General features: G+C 37.7%; 1 protein-coding gene across 5 annotated transcripts in view; it reads left to right on the plus strand.

Annotated features, from left to right (window-relative positions):
- Window positions 1-23,562, plus strand: part of UBR2 (ubiquitin protein ligase E3 component n-recognin 2) — a 124,526-nt gene that overhangs the window by 86,606 nt on the left and 14,358 nt on the right. For 4 of the 5 annotated variants that reach the window (XM_077813828.1, XM_077813827.1, XM_077813826.1 and 1 more), the window contains 13 exons: window positions 1,611-1,759; window positions 1,880-1,935; window positions 2,422-2,518; window positions 5,109-5,176; window positions 5,857-5,992; window positions 6,629-6,719; window positions 7,615-7,745; window positions 9,403-9,511; window positions 9,772-9,828; window positions 11,922-11,999; window positions 12,367-12,537; window positions 13,376-13,477; window positions 14,922-17,876. In XM_077813828.1, the coding sequence (XP_077669954.1) occupies window positions 1,611-1,759; window positions 1,880-1,935; window positions 2,422-2,518; window positions 5,109-5,176; window positions 5,857-5,992; window positions 6,629-6,719; window positions 7,615-7,745; window positions 9,403-9,511; window positions 9,772-9,828; window positions 11,922-11,999; window positions 12,367-12,537; window positions 13,376-13,477; window positions 14,922-15,063 (1,387 nt within the window). In that variant the 3' untranslated portion in view covers window positions 15,064-17,876. Of the gene's footprint in view, window positions 1-1,610; window positions 1,760-1,879; window positions 1,936-2,421; window positions 2,519-5,108; window positions 5,177-5,856; window positions 5,993-6,628; window positions 6,720-7,614; window positions 7,746-9,402; window positions 9,512-9,771; window positions 9,829-11,921; window positions 12,000-12,366; window positions 12,538-13,375; window positions 13,478-14,921; window positions 17,877-23,562 lie in introns of those variants that run through there. The other variant, XM_077813830.1, reaches the window with a different exon arrangement.

Genomic DNA, 23,562 nt, shown 5'->3' on the forward strand with positions numbered 1-23,562 from the left:
GCCCTAGGCCCTTTAAATAGCCCCCGGAACTCTGGGCTGCTGCAGCTACTCTGGGGGAGGGGCGTGCACTTACCTTTCAGGGTGGGCTGGGGCTGGCTCTGACCCCCTTCCGCCCTAGACCCAGCCCCTTCCGGGGGCCAGACCTGGCCCCAGCGTACCAGTAAGTCACCCCTGGATATAGTTCTAAAACTGGGGTATATTTGTGTGCTATAGTGCTTCAGCTGAATAAGCTAAAGAACTCTGAATCACACTTCCATTAGAGGAGCTGAGCTTATGTTGAGAATTTGGCCATTGTACACCACTACTTTTGCACTACAGTCAATCCTCGATTTACATGGAGGTTATGTTACCTAAAAAAACACTGTGCAAATAAAATCGCATTAAAAAAATACCGAGGGTCTATGGGACATAAGGGTTTTGGTTCCAGGCTCACAAGATGACCTCTCTAATTTATACACTACAGTACTACAGGTTTTATTAAAAATTTTTAATGAAATTTAAACTTATTACAGTACAGATACTAACCTTTACTGATGTGGAAGATGAACTTGATACAGTATCAGCATCATGTTGTTGAAGTCAGAAGTCTGAGTGTTTTGTTTATCTGGGGTGTCTGGGGCGGCTGGGGAGTGTGGAGCAGTGGGGTGGGCCTTGACTTTGAGTGGGTGGGCAATGATGAGGGCGGTGGAGGGGAGGCAGGAGGGATGGGGCAGGAAGGGTGGGGCTGCCTCCACTCACCTCCTCCAGCTGGCCTTGTGGGGGTCCATAGACATCCTGGCAAGGGGCCCCCCAGGCACGCACCTGGGATAGGGGGTTGGGGTGTGGCAGCTTGCACTGCTACGCCTACCCGCCTGGAGCTCCTGCCAGAGCATGGGGTCAGGGGCTTGCCCCGCTCTGGCCGCCCAGCACTTCTGCTGGAGAACAGGATCAGGGACTTGCCCCCTCCACCAGCCTGTCGCTCCTGCCAGAGAACAGGGTCAGGAGCTTGGCCCACCTGGTGCTCCTGCTGGAGAGCGGAGTTGGGGGCACACCCTGCTTGGGCTGCCCGGCGCTCCGGCCGGGGAGTGGGGTCAGGGGCACGCTCCGTTCAGGCCACCTGGCGCTCCTGCTAGGGAGCAGGGTCGGGAACATGCCCTGCTCCGCCCGGCTGGAATGCCAGGCAGGTGGAGTGGGGTAAGCCCCCCTGCCCCGACCCTTTTTTAATGGGAAAGTAAATTAAAAATTCTGCCCTCAAATTGGCACATATTACTCCCATTAGAGTCTTAAAGATATTCTACCCAGTTGTGTTGAGGGCAAAGTCTGGGTAGTGATGTACAAATATGTAAAATTCCAGTCTAATCCAGACAACCAAAAAATTGATTACTGCATTGCATGGCACAAACTGTTTAAAATAGCATAAAATGCCAAATCTTTCTTCCAGTATTCACACAAATGCCACTGTTTAGTTAGTAGACTACTTTGCTTGAGTCAGGTAAGCTGGACATGGTCCAAAAGATCTGTCAACTTTGTATAAATCAGAGCATTCAGATATTATGCTTCCACTTGATGTTTAATTTGCCTATTTTCAGAATAGACTTTTAATGCCAATCAACCAATATCTCTCATCTCAGGAGTCTTTATTCTGAAAGCATTAAAGAGATGCTGACAACATTTGGTACTGCAACATATAAAGTGGGACTGAAGGTGCATCCCAATGAACAAGATCTGCGTGTACCCATAATGTGCTGGGGTAGCTGTGCTTACACAATACAGACTATAGGTAACATTTTGTTTGTAGTAACAACTACTGTGTGTTGGCAAGAGGCTTTTTATTTATTTAACTTTATTTATTTTTTATTTAAATTTACAGCTCTGAAACTTTTTTTTTTGCCTTCTGCAGAAAGAATTTTAGCTGATGAAGATAAACCATTATTTGGTCATTTACCTTGCCGACAGGTAGGATCAAATAGCAGCCTCCGTTCTGAATCACTCGGGTGTCTTTTTTTTTAATCCAGAGTGCCAAAATTGTAGCCTGAAATTATTGGAGAGTTTCATTTTAACTTGGGTTACACCCTTTTCTCTACTGATATCTGATATATTAACGTGAAACAAATGTAAAATATAATTAAGTTGTTTTTCTTCATGAATGCTAAATATAATAGGCTTGGGTTTGTCTCATCATAATGACAGTCAAAGCGGGGAGCTTTGAGATTGTAACTGTGTTCTGTAAATCTGTTTACACGTGCACACACACACACTGATATCTTTATTACATTGAATTTTTGGCATAATCTATATCTCTCAAAATTATGTGGTAAAGACTAGCTACCTATCTAGAGTAATGTACTATACAGATTATAAAGGCATCATTTTATTCCATCTTGAAGACCTTAATTGTGGTGATTAGTTTGGGGTTGTGTGGTTTTTTTTGTTTTTTTTTAGGATGACTGCCTTACTTCATTAACAAGATTTGCAGCAGCACATTGGACAGTTTCATCTCTTTCGGCAGTACAGGGTCACTTTTGTAGGCTCTTTGCATGTAAGTTCAATACATTATACTAATTATTTTTGCATAATAAGTACAGCCACTGGTAAAGCTGACAAAAATTAGCTTACAGCTAATCTGAGAAACTATATAAGGAGATAAAACCCTGAAGAAACTTTAAAAGCTGTGAGACTTGCAAAAGTTCTTTTTTATCTAAAATTTACATGATTTAACATTAATTTGATAAGAACATTTATTTCTGGCATACTTATTGTTACTGTGAATGCACGAATCAAGTTTCAAAAATACACTACAGGAAAGTAGATTTACAGAATCCCTATTGTGTAATGGACTGATGGCGGTTTTTCTTTGTGACCCAGATTTTTTTAACTATTGTTAACAATATTTTAAGTAATTTGGATCAATAATGTTGAGTTTTCTCAGTATTAGAACTCGGGGGTGTTTTTAGTTTGAGTATCTGGAAAGCATAGCTTTTGATACTGGCTGAAAAAAAAATCTAATGTAATTACATGTGTTAACTTGAAAACTATTTGAATTGAAATATCATAAAGCCCTAAGCTTGAAATGTTTGTGGAAATAGATGAGCAGTCTTAGACATCCCAACACTTGAGATCTAAGTCATCTGAAATAGAATATAATAAATAAGATATGTTAGCCTGATTATTAGAGATTGTGCTGCTCAGCACCTTTGAAAATCAAGCCAATATCTATATCTTTGTATAAATACATGTATGCTATGAACAGTATATTTCTTGATGAAAAGAACAACACTGTCAAAAATTAAGTAATGTCAATGTCAATAGAACCCCAATGTAAAATTTAAAGCTGTATTAGTTTAGCTTACCTTTTTTTTTCTTCAAGTTACTTAAGTCCTTGTAAGATGAGATAAGTGACAGTAATAATAATCATCAGTAAAGCAACAATTACTTTAACACAAGGTTATTAGATGGGATGGCTTGTAGGGGCTGCACTATACAAAAAGTGCTGTTTTCAGACAATGTTGAGATTCATATATACTCTGAAACTGTTAATAGAATCAGTAGAAGTGGATCAGTTGCTGACATCTGCAGTACTAAAGCCAACAGTGAACACTTGCAGTACTAAATCTCTGATAGAAACTGGGGGGAAAAAATTATCATAGGTGTTTATATGAGTTTGTTGAATTTACCAAAACACTAGCACTTGTAATCTGAAGGTATTGGAATCATCACAGTAGTAAATTGTTCTCAAATAACAATAGCTGTTTAAATTTGCCTAAGCATTCTTCAGTTATTAAGGGAAGATTAAGTGCTCTGTAAACAGTAAATCACCTCTTCACTTGGAGTATTTGCAGTTGTCAACATAAAAATATTCTCAGGTGTGGTGGCTTACATTACTGTACAGTTTGTGACTAAGATTTTTATTATGCTCTTCATCTGGATTTTTCTATCTGGGGTAACGATGTTCAGAGGGAATGCTTTGTGATATTGTTCTTTGGATGTTGCTTTAAATAGTAGATGGTTGTATCTTCAAGGAGGTTGGTTTTTTGTTTTGGTTTTAAATGGAGGTACTCTCCATGCAAAATGGGTGATCTATTATTGCGTGGAGTGCTTGATTTATGTTTACTGTATGCTTGCTATTCTAAGCTTACATTTGCACATGGTACACTAAAAAAAAAACAAACGTACTGTTTTGTTAGTTGCATTATTATTCCACTGGTTACATTTATTTAAAGTAAAATTTAAAACTATGGGAAGCACTAGTGCCAAATCAAAGCAGGGGTTTAAACCAAGGCTCATATTAAGCTGACTCTCAGCCATGTACATATCAACTGCTATCCTATTTTCCAAAATCAAAGCTTTGTCTTTGCTACAGACTCACTCAAAAAAAAAAAAATCTCAAAAATGTGATCTCAGCTGGAACAATAGCTCTGAGAGGTGTCACTTTCCCCATTCATCTCAGTGAGGTGTTGTCATCACTGGGCTTCTGAGTTGATTTAAATTTTAGCATGGTAATTAATTTGTCTTATAAAATAGGAGAGAAGATTCACAGATCTACACAATTTCTGTGAGTAAGGTCTCATTTTTGGTGCCATAAGTGGAGATAACACCACTTATTTATTTTTCCCTCATTAAGAAGGAGCCAACCCCAAAGAGCACTGCAGAGATTATGGACATATTGAAGCCCAGAGAGGGGAACCAGGCTCAAGTAGCCCAGCAGAGTTCAGAGAACTGCATAATATCATATTTTAAATGTCTGCATAATCTACAGTGAGCAGTGTCTCATTTTGGTGACTCGCATGGGCAGAGCTTGGGAGAGTACCACCACTTTTTCTATTGCAGTCCCAGTTGTAACCAAAAGAAAAATCAGAACAGAATGTACTATACAGTTTTATACAAATTATTTTGTTCTTATCTCATTTTGGTGAAATATAAAGTTTGGAAACTAGAATAGAACCTGCTCCAGCAATGTGCATAAGTTCTTGAATTAATTTATTCCTAGCCAAAAACGGAAAGAACTTGTGAGTAGACACTTAAAACATTTAACACACAATTAAGATTGCTATAGTCTATTCTGTAGCAAAAATCAGTGCCAATTCTCTTTGTTGTGTAATTAATACATTTTTTGTTTTTTATATATTCAGCACTGGTGCCTAATGAAAAAAATGGAAATCTTCCATGCATACTTGATATTGACATGTTTCATTTATTGGTAAGTTTTTCATAATGAATACACCTACACCTTTGGTCCTATAGATTACATCTACACTGCAAAAAAACATGGGGCAGTGAGTCTCAAAACCTGGGTCAAATGAGAGCATGTGAGCCCCATGATTCTATGGGGCTAAAAATTGCAGCGTAGACATTCCTGCTCAGGCTGGAATCCAGCTCTGAGATCCTCACCGGGTTTGAGTCCAGGCTCCAGCCCAAGCAGGAACATCTACACTGCTACTTTTAGCCCTGTACTCTAAGCCTGAGTCAGTTGACCCAGGCTCTGAGACTTGCACTGCTGGGCTTTTTGCAGTGTAGATGTACCCTTAAGCATCTTTTATATATCAAAGCTGCAGTTATATATTTTCTGCATAACCACAAGAGTTTCGAGGAAAATGTATGGCAAGTTACGATTCCTTCTCACAGATGTTTAAACTTAATATTTTTTGCTATATTACAGTTTATTCTCTGACTTGGGAAAAAGGGCAGGGAACCCTGCATTATTTGACAGTTATCCCTATGACACATAAAGGAATGGGATAACTGGCTTTAAAATTAGTCCCATCGAGTGTCCTGCAGCACAAAGGATGACATCAAGAAAAAACTTACTTATTCTTGAGGCTGTGGCAGAGAAGGGGAAGACATTCATTCTCTTATACTTTCTATTTTTTTCTATTACAGGTAAGCTTGGTGCTCTCTTTTCCTGCCATATACTGTCAGGATTTTTCAGGGGTTAGTCTTGGCACTGGAGATCTTCACATCTTCCATCTTGTCACAATGGCACACATAGTGCAAATTTTACTTACTTCATCAACAGGTAATGCCTCCGTTTTTGTTTCACTATAAATTTTTCTTTTAATAAACACTAAGGCCGGGTCTACACTTGAAAGTATAGCTATGTTGCTATTTCATACAAGCAAAGAACCCTTAGTGCTAATTAAAAGCATACTCTATCAGTCACAAATTATACACCCCCATCAGCATAACTGTGCTGGCAAAAGATTACGGCGCAGGCTGGGTTTAAACTTTTGTTTCCCAAAGAAAATAATCTGTGCTTACTAAAGAAAGGAATTAATGCATCCTGCTTTTAGTACTCATGTAACAAGAGGGTCTGGATATGGTATATTGTGCAAAAAAGATCTGTTCTGTGTGACATTGGCAGCCATTCCTGATCCCTGGGAGGAGACAAAACAATCTTTTCCTTGTTTTCTAATGGGGTATTTCTCTTGTTTGTTCTTGGCCTTCTTGTCAACATTTGGTTTGTCATTATTTTAAATGTTTGATACCGATGATAATATAGCCAGGTCTTTAATGCTTCATTTATAAACATCTGTAGTATTCAGAGCTTCACCTCCTCTCTCAACTATTTCTAAAAAAGATTTGTCCATTAAAAATAATTAAGTGATTTCTAGGTTTAGAATTGTACCTGATTTATTTTTTCTTTGATCTTCAGAAGAAAATGGCATGGACCAAGAAAACCCTAATGGTGAAGAAGAAGTAGCAGTGCTTACTTTGTATAAATTTCTTTGCCAGCATACAGGAAGGTAAAATTATAGTCTCTAGTTTACACAACCATTGTTTGGTGGTGGGACCAGCAGGGAATCTGTAACACCATATAAAGGCTGAATTTGATGTATTGATGCTGTTAGGAGAATCATATTTTAAATTAAAAAGTTCTTACTCCTTGTGTGCTAACAGTTAATCCTGGTTCGTGATTAACTGAAAAAAGTCACATGACAAATCAGAAAATTTCTGTAATTTACCTCTTTAGAGTTCAGTAATATTGGACTATAGAATAGAATAATTTTGATTAGCCATTTGGCATACATAAATAAATCTTGATAGGTTGCAGATGAGTTCCAAGAACTTAAAATCATAGAATCATAGAAGGTTAGGGTTGGAAGGGACCTCAGGAGGTCATCTAGTCTAACCCCCTGCTTGAAGCTGGACCAATCCGCAATTTTTGCCCCAGATCCCTAAATGGCCCCCTCAAGGATTGAACTCACAACCCTGGGTTTAGCAGGCCAATGCTCAAACCACTGAGCTATCCCTCCCCCCCACTGAGCTATCCCTCCCCCATTTTTTCCCTCCCCCATTGTTTATTAAAAAAACTTATTTACTTCTTAGCCGCTCAGCCTCTCCCAAACTTTTGATTCCTTATTGTGTTATCTATTGAAATTTAGAGATTCATAAAAAATATTTATCTTCCCATTAGTGTTAGCTTCAAAGTAAACACTCTTTACCTGACATTTGTGTTAGCCAAAATCAAAAACTGCTCAATATGAAGTATGGCCTAACTTTTATTAAACATATTGTTGTTTAGCTCAGCAGCTTTGTATTAGCTCTATTTTTTACTTACATACACACACACACACACACTCACTCACTCTCTCTCTCTCTCTCTCTCTCTCTCACTAATTTTATTCATTCTGTTTTAAGTGCCTTGAAAGAAATGTCCTCAGGCTGGCATCTGTGCAGGAGTATAAAAGCTGGAATTATGCCTTTCCTGAGATGCTCTGCTTTGTTTTTCCATTATTTAAATGGAGTCCCAGCACCATCAGAAATTCAAGGTAATGTCCATTTATTGCTAGATGTACAGGGACAGCTTTGTAAATGGCATGGAAAAAAATGATTTAAATGCTAATGAAAATAAACCACATTAAACTGTCCTTTCTGTAGTAGGTGAAATTAATACTTATTAATTAATATTATAAAAGTATAATTAATGCTAATTAATAATGCTGACTTATTACTGATTCAGGACTGTATCTGCACAAAACTGCAAAGCAACAGAAAAGGTTTTTTTAGTTTTTGAAAAGTCACTTTTTAATTAAAAATAGGCAAAAACCAAACGATTTTGCACTGTTGTATCTTTGTGTTTCAAAATAATATAGGACACGAAATTGATATTCTAGCGGTTAAAAGGAAGTAAAGGCTCATTGCTTGTTTGAAATCTCATCTTTATTACCTTGAGCATTCTTCTCGTACGAGACCTGCTCCTGCTCCCTTTGACTTCAGTGAGATTAGCAGCAGGCCCTTAATTTTGAATTAATCTTCAAAAGTGAGAGTGTTACACTGTATTTACACTACAGTTGAATTTGTGATAGCAACAACCGTAGCTGAGTTCCAGCTATGGTTCAGATAGGATTTAGATACAAGTCTGGAGGTGTTAGTCATAATCAAAAAGAAAAGGCACATATGAACACATACTACTCTCGGTTCCCCATATTTAAAATTGAATTATTTGATATTTTAGTTCTGAATTAAAATTAAAGTCAGTATTTTTTCTCATATAGGCTATTATCAAGACTAGCTCTTGCTGTGTAACATTTCCTTGAGTTATGGCCCCTCAACAAAATGTTGAAACGAGTAAAGGATACTTTTATTGGACTGTATGCAAGACTTTGAGTGAAAAACACTCCCTTCTTCCCTGAACTTCTGTTTTACATAGCTGGGCTTTCCAGTTTTTTCACAGTCTGGACCACATCTTAACAGGGAGCTCATTTCATGAGCCATAACTGGCACTAACTGGCAACCTTATTTGCACTGCCATTGCTTGTGCTATATCTGTTTTGTGAACAAACAGAGAACTTCAGACTCCAGGACTTTCAATCTGGCACCTCTGACCAGCCTTAAATTCACAACACATCTTAACGTGGAGTGTGTGGGGGGAAAAGTCACCCTTTTACATTATAATTAAGGCTATAAGTATGTCATGGAGGTTGCGGAAGTCAGAGAATCTGTGACTTCCAGAGACCACTGCGACACTGGGGCCCCGGAGTTCCCCAGCTGCCACCACCAGTGGGGGATTCTCCCTCCGCCCCCCAGCTCCCAACCCTGCAGGGTGGTGGGGGATCCCCCGGAGATCCCCAACCACCCCCTCCCCGGGGGTGGGGGATCCCTCCGGAGCATCTTTGAGCATCTCCCAGCCACTGGGCAGGGGTGGAGGGCTGCAGCTCCCTGCTGCTGCATGCAGTGGGGCATGGTGCTGGACCCTCCTCCCTCTCCCTTTTTTCAGGGATGTTTTTAGTAAAAGTCAGGGACAGGTCATGGCTTCCATGAATTTTTGTTTATTGCCTGTGACCTGTCCAAGACTTTTTTACTAAAATTATCCATGACAAAATTATAGGCTTAGTTATAATCCCCAATTAGGGTTGTGTTTTATTTGCTGTTGGTGATATCTTCCAAATGCAACTATTTATTGTCTGTCTTTTTCTGCATTTACAGTAACTGGGGCAAGCCAGTTTGAACATTTATGTAGCTATCTTTCCTTGCCAAACAACCTCATTTGCCTTTTTCAAGAAAATAGCAAAATTATGAACACATTAGTAGAAAGGTATGAAACTTTATTCTTTAATTCTAACATAAAGTATGCTGCCCCAGAAATTTAATGTAAATATTTTCCCAGTAATGCATATATTTGGAAATGAAAGATGAATGTATTTTAAAAATTACCTGTAAAATACAGAAGTTTTTGGAAGAAGTCTTTTGGGATGGAAAGTATATTAAATAGATCTATATTTTTTACTTGTTAGTAGTTGTTCCTCTATAATATTGTTTAATGAAGACTAAATGGCATCTTTTTTTCTCTTGAAGTTGGTGTAGTAACAATGAAGTAAAAAGGTACCTGGAAGGCAAAAGACAAGCCATAAGGTGAGTATGGAGGGATTTTAGGATGGGGGAGAAAAGTTTTGGGTTTTTTTGTTGTTGTTTTTTTTCCCCCTCTGTAACTAAATGTAACAATTTTTCCTGTACTTGGTCTGTCAATAAAGTAACTTACAAAAATACAGCTTCAAAATGCAATTGAAAAGCATAGCTAGAGGAAGAACCGAGATATATTTAATTATCTGTAAGGAGAGTGAAATACTGTTTAAATTCAGAGATTCTGTGAAGCTTATAACGATCTGTTCTGGATATCTCATTTAACCTCCTGCATAACACTCAGGCCATAGAATTTCATTCAGAAGTTTCTGCATCAAGCCCATAACTACTGGTTGAGCTCGAGCATATCAGTTTGAAAGACATTATTAAAACTTACCTTGTGTAGAACAGTGGTTCTCAATCTGTTTACCTTTGCGGGCTGCATGTGCAGCTCTCTGTGGGCCGCATCCGCACAATATATATACTACAGTAGAAGCTGTGTTATCTGGCACTTTACCAACTGGAAAGCTGTAGAAACCGGCATTTCTGATATCCATTAAAAGTCTGGTTGGTGCAGGGCAAACAGACTCCCCGCCTGGCTCCATGTGGCTCCCCGGAAGCGGTGACATGTCCCTGCTACTCCTAGGTGGAGGAACAGCTATGCGGGCTCTGTGCGCTGCCCCCGCACCAAGCACTGGCTCCGCAGCTCCCATTGGCCAGGAACCGCAGCCAATGGGAACTGCCAAGGTGGCACCTGCGGGTGGAGGCAGCGCACAGAGCTGCCTGGCCACGCTTCCACCTAGGAGCAGCAGGGACATGTCACTGCTTGTGGGGAGCCGCCCAAGCTGAGCACCGCCTGGATCCGGCACCCCAAAACCCCTCCCAAAGCCTGTACCCTGCACCCCATCCCGTGCCCCATCCCCTGAGCCCCATCCCACACCCAGACCCCACCCCCCCACCCCGTTGGTAAATATAATGCTTAGTTAACTGGAATTTTTGACTTAGTGGCACCCCCCAGGCCCTCACATGCCAGATAACAAAGCTTTTACTGTACCTGTATGGCCCTGAGGATGTCACGTGGGCCACAGCTCTTCGCTGATCAGGCCGCTAGTGGGCCGCAGGTTGAGACCACTGGTGTAGAATCTGAAGGGAAAATATGAAGGTCTTGACATTAATACTCATGATTTCCCAATTACATAAATATTCAGTGTTAGTGTTTGTGTAATGAAAAAAAGAAACACAAATTTACTCCTTGTAGCAGAAATCTCTTGGATTAGAGAGTGGCTGTTTTCAAAACACTATTAGTTGTATCAGAGACTTGCTTACAATATTCTGATCCTTTAGCAGGAGAAATGTTCATATAATCCTATCGTGTATCAGGTTGAAACACTGTCTAAAGTATGCAAATGAAAGAATATATAATTCTTGGACTTTTCTTGAGCCATACAGGAAAAATAATAAAAATATGACTCCATGCAAACCAAATCTAGTGTGTTTCAGTTATGGGATGTTGGAGTCCTATTTGGTATATCAGTTTATGAGGCTTATCACATCAAGCTGAAAATGTGCTGCTGTTTAACTATTCACATGGGCAGAGAGGAAGAAAACTAAGGCTTGTGAGTAGTGCTATGAAACAGCAAATGGAACAGTATCAAGTAAGGGCTTATTTATGTGGTGAGGTAATACACTCAAGAAGGGTGTGATATCTAAAGTGCACTGACTTGTGCATTAATTGGTCTGTGTAAACCCTGTTGATGCACCCTAGAAGTTCATTAGTGTCCTTTAACATAGCACTGGGATGAATGTGGTTCCAGCATGCCTCCACCAATACTTATTAGGTAATCATATAAATTGTTCTATGATTTAATATAAAATCAGTGTAATATTTAAAGAAATGTGTGTTCACAGTAATTTTTATATCAAATTTCTTACCCCTATATGCCATTTTAATGTATTGTCATAGATACAGAGACTGGTGTAAGATATGGAAGACAAAATTGAGTGACTTACATAAGATTGTTACTGAGGTAACACTTGGGAAAATATGAGTTTGCAATGATTGTGTCCACTGTTTGTTAAACATTTGATTGTTTGTTTCATTTTAGCTATGCAAGAGAATCTAACAAATTAATAGACCTTCCAGATGATTACAGCTGCCTCATTAATCAAGCATCTAATTTCTCGTAAGTTTTTTATGCAGTTATGATGGTGAGCGTTAAAAGCCACTTGTTGCTTTTGATGAACGGAAAAATCTTCTAGCATGAGAGCCTTGAAAAGATTGTTTAGAAAATCATAAAGTAAATGGCATATGTTCACTGCCATCTTTTCCACTAATGTGCCTTATCTTCATTACTTATTTAAATGAAACATAAACTAAAAGGTTTGGGTGGGGGGAGGTATTAGAATCTGTAACTTCATTTAACTGGGGAAGTTTCCAGAATAAATCTGAATCTATTGATTACCATTTAAAGTACTGAGCTATAACTCCATAGTAAAGATTTAACTGTATTCACCTACCTGTATGGATTTTTTTTGTTTGCTTATGCAAAGGTGTCCAAAATCAGGTGGTGATAAAAGCAGAGCACCAACATTGTGCCTTGTATGTGGGACCATGCTATGTTCTCAGAGTTACTGTTGTCAAACAGAGTTAGAAGGGGAAGATGTTGGAGCCTGTACTGCACATACATATACATGTGGTTCTGGAGTGGGTATATTTCTCAGGTAAGGACTTCATTGTATCTAAATTTTATTAGTAGGGTACATGTTGTACATGAGCATGAAGTGAATATTTCCATAAATGTGACTGTTGTATTGTATGTAAAGACAATTATGTTCATAAAAAATAAGTTAATTAATAGTTGCACAAAAAATAGAGGTTTTTTTATCCTCATTGCACTTCAGAATTTTTAGGAGCTTTTATCTTTGAGGGAATAAGATCTCTTACAAGGTTCAAAGCTGAGCAGAAAAAGGATGTGTTCCATGTATTGTGTAACAGTTCAGTGGAAATAAATGAAATGATCATGGTAAACGTTCTATTTTTTCAGAAATCATGAAAATAACTTTGGTGTAAAACTTAGCTCTTAATTAATTTCACAGGAATAAAACTGTGGCATCAGATTATAATAATTCTCCCATCTGCTGACACAACAATACATGTGCAGTGAAGGATTAGACCACACAACTTGTTTCAGGTTTTTCATAAACATTTGTTAATGAGAAGCCAATTTTTTATTTATTTTATTTATTTATTTATTTTGCAGTGTTAAGTAGCTTCTAAACAGATTAGTTCAGGCATGCTGATATTTATGCTGTAACAGATAAAATGTGGAACAACATTTTGTTTGTACTATTTTATTACGTATATACTATACACATGGCATGGGAGGGATTACAAATATTTTTGAATGGTACTTACATTTTAATTCCACGGTATGTGGAGATTATATAGAATCACAGATACATGTGTGAGTTGCAAGAAGCTAACGTTTGTGAAAATACCAGAAATGTGGTCACATCACAAAGTTCATGACTAAAATGTCCTATGTGTCTCTCTGTGCAGAGTACGAGAATGTCAAGTGCTATTTTTAGCTGGAAAAACAAAGGGCTGCTTTTATGCTCCTCCCTATCTTGATGACTATGGAGAAACAGACCAGGGACTCAGGTACATTTTCTAAAGAATGTTTTAAAATATTCATTGAAACACTTTTTTTACTCTCAAAAGCAGTTGGTTCATATAATAAGCTTAGTTATGTATTAAATAATTTATAACTAAGCTGCTAAAGTTGGGCAATAATGTAGTTGTGTGCTGCAGTAATGTCTAAAACAAACCTTTAAAAAAATATTTACTTTGTTAGAAACACCTGATGAGAAATAATTTACCTGGTATAAAGAGGTTTCCTGAAGGGTAAAATCTTGAATAATGTCTCCGCATCTCTGAGGTTCCATAGACAATACAACTGACAAATATATATCCTACTTTTTATGCATAATTTGTTTATTAAATATAGTTAATTATGTATATATGTCTATATCAGATGAAAATCTCCTGTTGCAAGTTGACTTTATGTAGGTCTGCATGCTGGTTTCTGTGCTGAAGTCTTTAATCTTAGGGGGAGGAGGTAGCTTAGACTTCAGTAGCATTTACTCTTACTGGCTTTATAGGCAATGGAACCAGATCCTTCCAAATGGTTAGAATCATAAAGTGTAAGCTGGTGGTGGCATACAAAAATTGTTTAAAGCTCACTTCTATATTGCCCGAATCCTGGTGCTGCTTTGTACTTGCTGTTCCCCCAGCCCAGGAGCTGCTTGTAACTTATGCCAGCATTTAACAGTCACAGGGAACTAGAACAGGCCAAGTTTTGTGTGTCGTGAGGGTGGGTCGTTCCCCTCCCCGACCCTCCCCAATTCTGTATCAGTGTCACCTTTTGTCCACAATGCTGGCAGGAGATGAGTTGAATAGTGTATTGGCCCATGCATTGTCTAGTACAGTCCTGCAAGGTCATTCTTGCCTGGGTCGGATAAATTAAGCTTGTGCTATACCACTGGTGTTATTTGACCATATAGTGGCACCTGACAATTTGATCCTCTATTTCCACTGGCTTCAGAGGGGAACATGCCTCACCTAAGCAGTTTTCTCAAAGTTTGCCATAATATGTACCTCACCTATAACCAGATAGTCCAAATATAGTGGGGTTGAGAAGCATGCCATGGTTGTCTCTCCTTAACTTCTCCTTAACTTCTTCTGCCTTTATAGATTATTTTTTCTCCAATATGCCTCCTACTGTGGGGGAGCATATGGCCCCAAACTAAGTTAGTATCTCTCCTCATCTTGAAGAGATGACATGTATCTACACAAATGTAAAGGGCTGTCATTTTTAATGATGCTCATTACGCAAGATGAAAATTTTGTCTGTAGAGGGTCAAATGAAATACTACAGGATCAAGTTACTTTGGCATCAACTCTCAATGCAATTTTTGCAACAAAATATTATATATACAGTAACATTAAAAGATTATGTAAGTGTTTTGTGTATTATTTGTGAGTACATAAGTGCTCTATAAGACTTCACAGTTGTTAGTTTCCTGATAAATGTATTTTTTTTCAGGCGTGGGAATCCCTTACACCTGTGCAAAGAACGGTTTAAAAAGATTCAAAAACTCTGGCAACAGCACAGTATCACAGAAGAAATTGGACACGCACAAGAAGCAAATCAAACACTAGTTGGCATTGATTGGCAGCATTTATAATTGGTTATCATCTGAAGACTGGAACTTTATTTATGATGATTTTTGTAACCCAGTAAATTTTTCAAATAAAAGAGGGATTAGGAAAAAATTTTTGAGGAAAATAAAGACACAATTCCAGTCCTTCTATTTAACCTTTGTTTTCCAATTTATTTTGTAAAGATCCTGGTTACAATAACCATGTAAACTTTTTTCTATGTAAGCAGGTTTTACTAGTAGTATTATTTGCACTGTGCTTCCTTCACATGAAACCTCTTGGGGTATAGAACCTGGGCAAATGAACTTAAGTTTCTGGGACAAAAGAATGACTCTTCTTGGAAATCTGACTCTGATTTTTCTAATGAACTGCAAGAGGGAAAAAAACTGCTGAAATGGAGACTAGATTAAGCACAATTATTGATTGTGTTTTGCCCTTTGCTAGTAATCTGAGCCGGTTTACTTTATTTATTATTCTGCATTTTAATACTTAAACTGTGTACATGCAATGGAATAAAGTAAGGATGAAAATAATGTAGCAAATGGATGTATCTGTCTGCATCAGTGGATAACTCTTAAACTCGGTGTATTTAAAATTTATTTTTTAATTTGTATTCTTGCAGATTTTTTTGCTTTCCAGTTGATTTTCTTTTTACTAAAAGAACTAACACTAGCTTATAAGTAAAACAATTTAATTTAAAGCTATTTCTGAAGCATTGCACTCCTTACACCTATTGTGTGGTTTGCAATTTGAATATAGTAGGGAAACCCTTTCATTTTTCATGATGTGATTGTTTTCCCAAATTTAAAGGGTTGACGTGTTTTAGAACATATCTTAAGGCAATTGGCGATATATTAAAAAAAGTTACATTTTTCTTCATTTTTGACTTCCATCTTTAAAGGAGCAAATCCCACCTACATCTTATTGCAGTTTACTAATTTCAGGTCTTCAAATAGAAACTCTCAGACAAAAATGAACCATTTTCCTCTGCATATGAAGGACATCAGTCACAGAGCATTTGTTTACTCCTGTTCATTTCCTTTTAGTTGTACCATCAAGTACATTTACTTTCTAACATAGTAGACACTTGACTAAAGCTCTGTAAAGATGTTTGTCTATAGTATATTTTATAAATATATTCTATATCTGCACAGATTTTGCACTTGGTATGTAGGTGCCTGATGGAATAGTTGTATGTAGTAAATGCAATGTTAGACCCCCAAGAAATCTCCAAATGACATGCTTTCTGATAAAAAAATCCATAATCTTAATGCCTTCCAAGTTTTTGGTAAACTATTAAAACAATTTATTTACATAGTCCTGAGTTTTAATAATCAAAGTGATTCTTTTACTGAGGCTTGCTTTTGATTTCCTCTTCAGCCCAGACAAGCAATCCTTTCAGTGGCTGCTGTCTTTATTTACAATAGGTTTGATTGGGTTGTTTGTATTTTTACAGATTTAATGTTTCAGAATAATTCTGTATATGTCACAGTGTACAGGACAATTCTCCATAGGCTCAGAAATAGTCTTGAGTTAAGATGTAGACAATACAAAATAGAGAAACTGAACAATTATCAACTCCTATTTCTTAAGGCTGGTATTAGATACGACATTCTTGTCTGTAACGGCTCTTTAATCTTCATATATACACCTCACTTTTTTATAAGAAAGCTGCAAAATCTGCAGGAAGAAAATCAGCATTAATGTTCCGTCAGTCTACCCTTCCTCTCCTTAGTTATATATCAACTTCTTGCTGTGCATGTCATAAAAGAATTTTCTTCTTCTGCAACACTATTCTTTTTACTGAAAGGCTTGCTGCTTCTGCTTTATTCCTCCTGTCTAGGGAACTTAGTTAAAATTGCATTAAAAAAATCAGTTTTATCATGGGTATATATATTCCAGAAATAACAAAATGGTATCTGCCACAATTCATTACACTGACAGATTTTCTGGGTAAATCAAAATATTGATAGAAGGCATTTTTCTCATTTTTCTGAGATGCAGAGGGTTGAATGGATTGATGGAATTATGGCTGCAAAATATAGCAAAGTAAACAATTTATCCTGTTTTCTGTAAGATTAGTCATTCTTAACAATCTGTTTTCTTTTCTGATTTGTTTTGCATGTATTTATGTTCACTGTAGAAATATTTATATAACATGGTTTCAGTATCAGGGAGGAAATACCTGTAATAAATTGGCTATAACTTTAATATCTGTGGACTACTTGTAAAATTTGGAATGTATCATATGTAAAAAAAAAAAAAAAAAAAGAGAGAAAAAAAGTTGGAAGTATCAAAATAAATGCTTTCGGTGTTGACATTAAATACTTTTATAATCTTTTATTTATTTTTAGAAAAAGTTTTGCTGAACTTTGGAATTGTTACCTTTGATTACCTTTTTGCTCCGTAGTGTTAATCACAGGATAAGAAAAATACCTGGATATGCAACACCTGCAATTCCCCGACTAAAAATTTAAGCTGATTATAATATTAGTGTCAGTTACTTTAGTTAACTAACCCTGTCTTGACCTCTACCAAAAAGTCTGATCATCATTTAGCAGACATACATTTTTTAAAGAGCTGATTAGTAAACACAATTTAAACTCACTCGGAAGTAAATCAAATGGGGCAAACAAAGCCTGCTATTTCTTTCCCCAGGAGGTAGGATGTTGCCTTTTCTGTTGCAAACTACTATATACGTAATTTTTTTTGTTTTGTTTTGTTTAGAATTCAGGTCTATCCGTCCTTTGTGCTTCATTCATAGCTGTCCAGAGGTCTGGGTCTCTTCGTCTTGTTCATGTCTGCTAATTACCTGGTAGCAGTTGTGCAGCTCAAAAATGTGAGTTATAACCTGTTGCATAACATTTGTAATGAATGAATGTCAGAGTTATTTAAGTTTACAACAACACATCTACTTAGTGAGTGAGACTCTCCTGAAGCCCCAAGCTTGTAGTACAGAGAGCTTGCACAGAGTTTCCCTCCAAACCTGGTTCAAATTTTCCCACAAGGGCCTTCAGATCAGACCCTACCTTTTTCAGGCAAGATGGCACTTCTTTGCACTGTCCCTAACCTATCATGGGAAGCTGCCTCTTACTTTGGTGCAACAACCATATAGTGCAAGTTGTCTGCTGATGCCGTTGGTCCCCACAAGTCTGCATTAACTAACTTCACTGCTTTCTGTTGCTGGTTTCTGTTGGTGAAGAGTTGCTCATGCTAGCTCCACTGCAATTCTCTTCTGCACTCCCCTGCCCCGCCCCGAGCTGCCGTGTCTCCTCCCCCCCCCCCCCCCACTCATGCATGCTCTTGTATGTCCCTCAGAGGGCTTCCCATACTACCTTCTGCATTGGTTAGTCCAGGGTCCTTTCTACAAACGAGCATTGGCAGGGAGATGGATTTGGAGGATCTAATAGGTCTGTAAACACAATACTGGTGGGCCTCCATTTTTGATTATTTTCTTTTTGATTTCCTGGTAATTTCAGTGTTCAAAAATTTTAAAAAATTGTGAAAATAGGTAAAAACCAAAAACAGAGGTGGGGAGCTGTATTAATGGGGGCTAAGGGCGTGGGGTGCTAGCTATATCACAGTTGAGAGCCTCCTGCTCCCTGCATCATTTTGGCAGTCTTTACTGCCAGAACCCTGCTTCCTGCTTTTCGGACTCCCCTACTGCACAGAGGAGGTGAACAGGGCTGTGCTAAATGACTGGGATCAGGAGATGAAAGGGAGGCTAAACCCTGTAAGTACCAGCTCCCCTGAAAGAGAAGAGCCTCTTCCTGGGCCCAGACCTTCAGCACAGCCCCATCTGCTTCCTGTGCACATGCTCTGTCCATCAGGGGAAGCAGATGAGTCTCTGTGCTCTGGGGTTGCGCTGAATGGCTGGGATCAGGAGATGGCTCTGTTCGGCAGGAGTCCAGTACTTAGAGTGCAGCTTTCCAATCCCTGCGGGCCTGACACTGCAGTGGTCAAGTAATCTTGGCTGCTGGGACCTGGCACCCTGCCTGTCTCCAAAAAATTCTCAGATCCTCAAAAAGCCAAAATTTGGGTGAAATTTGGTAAAAAAACAAAAAACAAACTAAATACGAGTTTTAAAAAAGACCAGGAATTTTACTAAATAAATTGGTAAATACCAAAAACGAAGGACCCTACAACTACACTAATAAACCTCCTTACCTTGGATTGGCTCCTCCTAGAAGGCGAACAGCTGGCTTATTTACAGCCCACTTAGTGGAACAATCTCCGCTCACTAAGGCTCTTCACCTGTGCATTTCCTTCAAGCTGTCTGATGTGGTGAGGACCAAATCTTCAGTCCCACTCCCAACACTTTTCTACATACCAGGAACAACAGCACAGATGTTGTTTTAGTCAAACAGTGACCTAGTATCCTAGTACCCAGGTATGAAAAGGAAGTCTCATTGGATGAAATATAAATGAACCATTACTACTTGTAGTCATTGGAGATCCCATGTAAAATTCTGCAGATAACTGATCTTTCTGTTTGCTGATTGTTCTGAAAAATCAAAGAAAATAATTTATTTTAAATGTTTGAAAAATTGAAAAATTCATTTCTGGTCAAACAAACCTGTTTAGATTTTGAGCTTTTAACATTTTATTTTTTTAAATTGATGATTATTTCAAAATAAAGTCACTTTGAAATGTTTCATTTTGAAAAGAGCAAAAGATTTGCGGGGAGTGTGTTTTGCCAAAACAATTGGGCAAAACTGACATGACTTCACAAAACACTTTGGTTTTGTCAAATCTACGTTTTTTGCTAACAGAGGGAAAAAAATAGGCTAAAAAATTTCACCCAGCACTAGTCCCATAGTACTTTGTGCATAAGCGTTTAGTGTTCTTGCCAAATTCTTACTCTGGTATTTTGATTTTACTAAATTCTTCCTGTCTTCTTGAGCTGGATGTTAATCTTCACTTGTACTGCTAAACAGCTGCCGCAACCCATTTCAGAGGTAAAATACCTACCTACCACTTGGGGTATCAAAGGTGTGATTCAATAACCTAAGTTTAATTAAAGATAAGTGTGTTGTATCTAAAAAATTGCCAAACTATGGTTCTACTCCTGCAACTAAGCAAGTGCCTGGCTGCAGCAGCCCATCCATATATTATCAATTTTGGTATAGGAGCCTAAATATTTATATTTCTGGGCTTAGACTTCCTGTGGAAAGCTTAGAGCACATTTTGCAGCTGATACAAACTTCAAGACAACAGATATTTTTGAATAGTACAAAAGTTATAATAAATTTAAGTATTTTTTCTTAACTAAAATGAGAAGTTCAGACCTAAGGAGAGGTGAGTGAAATTTTAAGGTCTCTTTTTGTTACATTTCATTTTCTGATGACAATATAAATCAGTACCAAATGATCCCAAATTAAACCTATAGTGGCATAACTTCATGGAAAGGGGAAAGAAATTATGCAGGGAATTTGTAGCACCAGTACTGTCTCTGTCCTTGGTTTATTTGGACAATTTTAGAGTAATTGCAAAGCAAATTAAGCATGCAGCTGCACTCACATTTTACATGCAGGATGGTTCAACTACATGTTTTATAATCTCTAGCTGTTAAGTCTGAGACTAATGATAATTTAATGTGCCACTAGGATAAATGGGACATTTCATTGCTCTTAGAACCATTTTTTGTCTACCGAGCTACATTAGTTTCTGTACAAAAGGCTACTTTTGCAAGTAGCAAGACTCAGTTCTTTTTTTTTAATGGAAGTTTCGCATTCTGCAGAATACGAAGGTGTCTTGGGGCTAGATAAATATATCAAGTGGGCTAGATCCTAACACCCCTTTATCTAGGATATGTTTGACAGAAATAATGGTTCATTTAACATGATTATTCACTTCTATTTCATTGGAAGTTGTCACATTCTGAAACTATTTCTGTGATCTCTTACTTCTAGAATTATGCTTCATTTTTCTTCTCTGATTTTTAATGGGAGATCTTACCATGAGTCAATTTGGGGAAGTATGTCTCTCATACTTGACACTTTCTGTCCCACTGAAGCAAAATGTGGTGTGTGTATATATCCTGCTGGTTAAAGTTGTTCTTAGTGAGTTTCAGGTGTGCCTGGTTTCTCCTGATTTCTGTTTCTAGTTGATGGTCACTGATTCTGTTTTGGGAGGAGGGGGCAGTCTGACATTCTCATTCTCTCTCTCTCTCTCTCTCTCCAATGCATTGAAATTCAATAGCCTCATGAGGGAGTACAAAGCTTTAATTAGATGATCTATTGCAGACCTGCCAGATAGTCCTTTTGTGCCGACTTTTCATAGTGCATTTAATTCTAATGCTGGCCTTTTCTGAAAGTCTCTGATTTTTCTGCAGCATCAGTCAGAATAGTTGGTCACTAATGGTACATTGACATTCTAATGGGCTAACATCCATAAGATAAATTGATTATGACTACTTTGGGGAGCCATGTCTGGTGGTTTAAGTACAGGATTGGGAGTGCACAAAGCTGGGTTCTATTCCTATGTTTGTGAGCATACCTACCTCGAGTACATTTTGAGTCCTAATTTGTTTATGTTTATAAAGTACTTTGGGATCCTCATATAAATGAGTCAGTCACTGAACATAATAGACGTGAAGTAAAATCTTGTAAAAGATTGCTACAAGTATGACTAGTTCCGATTTAACTGAAAATGAAGAGCTCTGCATTTCCTCACTGTTTATTTACCAGAAATAGCTTTATCTAGGCATTCATCTCCCAGTAGGGGACCATTATCACATGAATCTTCTCTTCCTCTAGCCTTATCTCTTAATTAACTAATCCCTAATGCTCTTTATTTTTTAAATAAGCATGTGATCTGTCCTCATTTTACATTGACTCAGTTAAGGGCAATGATTTTTTTAAAAAATCTAGTAAAAATTCAGTAGAGTGTTGCTGGAATGCCTTTCTTTACTCCATCCTTGTAAATTGTCTTTAACAATTGCAGTTCTTCTGGGGAGCCTAATATAGCCTTCCTATGTTACTTGCTAAGCCGTACGCACGCAGAGAAGGGACTATTTGTTCAGTATTATCAGGTGTCCAGGGTAGTGTAATGCACGAAGGTTAATCTTATAAATTGTATTAAGGTTACTTAGGAACTGTTTGCTTTGAGGAAGCAGTTTATATTTTCCTCACTCGAACGCTTTATCAAATAAATGTTCCATGTCTGGTCAAATAAATGTAATTGATAAAATAGCCTCCTTTGCTGTGTAAACTATGTTTTAACAAAAAATAGCTGTTACTTAAATGGTTAAAATTTAAAACCTTAAGCCAGTTTTCAAACCTGGATGCCTGAAGTTAGGCTCCAGGAAGGTACCTTAAAACGAAGTGATCTGATTTGTATTCGTTTTGGGCATGCCCACCTCCTGCTGAAGCCAATGTGAACTGTAGGTGCTTCAACACCATAAAAACCTTTTGGAAATCGGGCCTAACTTCAGTCACTCAGGTTTGAAATCTTTATCCTTATTATTTAATTTAAAATAATAAAGTGGGGTGTTCTTTAATGCAATGGCTTTCCGGGTCAGATTTTTTTTTTAAAAAAATGTTAAATTGAATTGTAAAACCCACTTGAATTGATTTTCAGAGATCCTGAGGACCTGCAGCTCCCAATGACTTCAGCTGAAGTTGTGCTTTTCATCACTTCTGAAAATCAGGCCCTGGAAAATTATATTGCTCTTGAGGTCATTGGGAGCTGCTGGGTGCCTGGACTTTTTAAAGTCAGGCCATTTACTTAGGTGCCTGAATATAGACTAAAGAGCCTAACCTGTGGATTTTATGCTTGAAAGTCTTGACCTTAACTCCTTTTTTTAATTCTCTATGGAGCAGTATATACATTAAGCATTCAGTCTTGCATACACAAAACTCCCAGTGATGTCAGTGGAGAGTGTTATGTGCACAAGGAACTCAAGAAGAGGTCCTAAATGAGTCCAGTGCATTGTGTTACCAGTAAGAACTGGGAGAGTTGGGGGAGTGTCTATACCTCCTTAACCTATCCAGAAGCTCAAGATGTGGAGCATATGGTTTTTCCTCAAAGTATTTTTCACAGGAAGGAAGGTTTCCAATTATGAAAACCTATAAAATAGGGCATTTATATACAAACTGAAGACCTTAATTTAGAACCCGAAAGATCAGCTATCATGCAAATTAAGGAAAAACTGTATTCAAGTGTATATATTTAACATTTTCATTTAACAAGTGTTTTTCTTGCAATATATTTTAATATCTAAATTTACATTTGTAAGCAGCATATATATATAGATCTATAGAACAGCATTTACAATATCACAGATTCTTTGGTTTCTGTCTGAGATTGGACAAATAAATATATTACAGGTTATATAATACAAATCAGTCATCATACAATCCAGTAATAATCATAAGATATTACAGAGACCTTCCTTAAGTGGGAAACTTTCCTATTCAATGTTAGCGTATTTAGTATTTGATTTTATTTATGAGCCCAGTTTCAGTAACCAATAAAGCCTACCCTCTGTGTCCTGACACAGATCTGTCTCCTACAATGTGTCT

This window comes from Eretmochelys imbricata, chromosome 3 (assembly GCF_965152235.1).
Source record: "Eretmochelys imbricata isolate rEreImb1 chromosome 3, rEreImb1.hap1, whole genome shotgun sequence".
Classification (NCBI taxonomy): domain Eukaryota; kingdom Metazoa; phylum Chordata; order Testudines; family Cheloniidae; genus Eretmochelys; species Eretmochelys imbricata.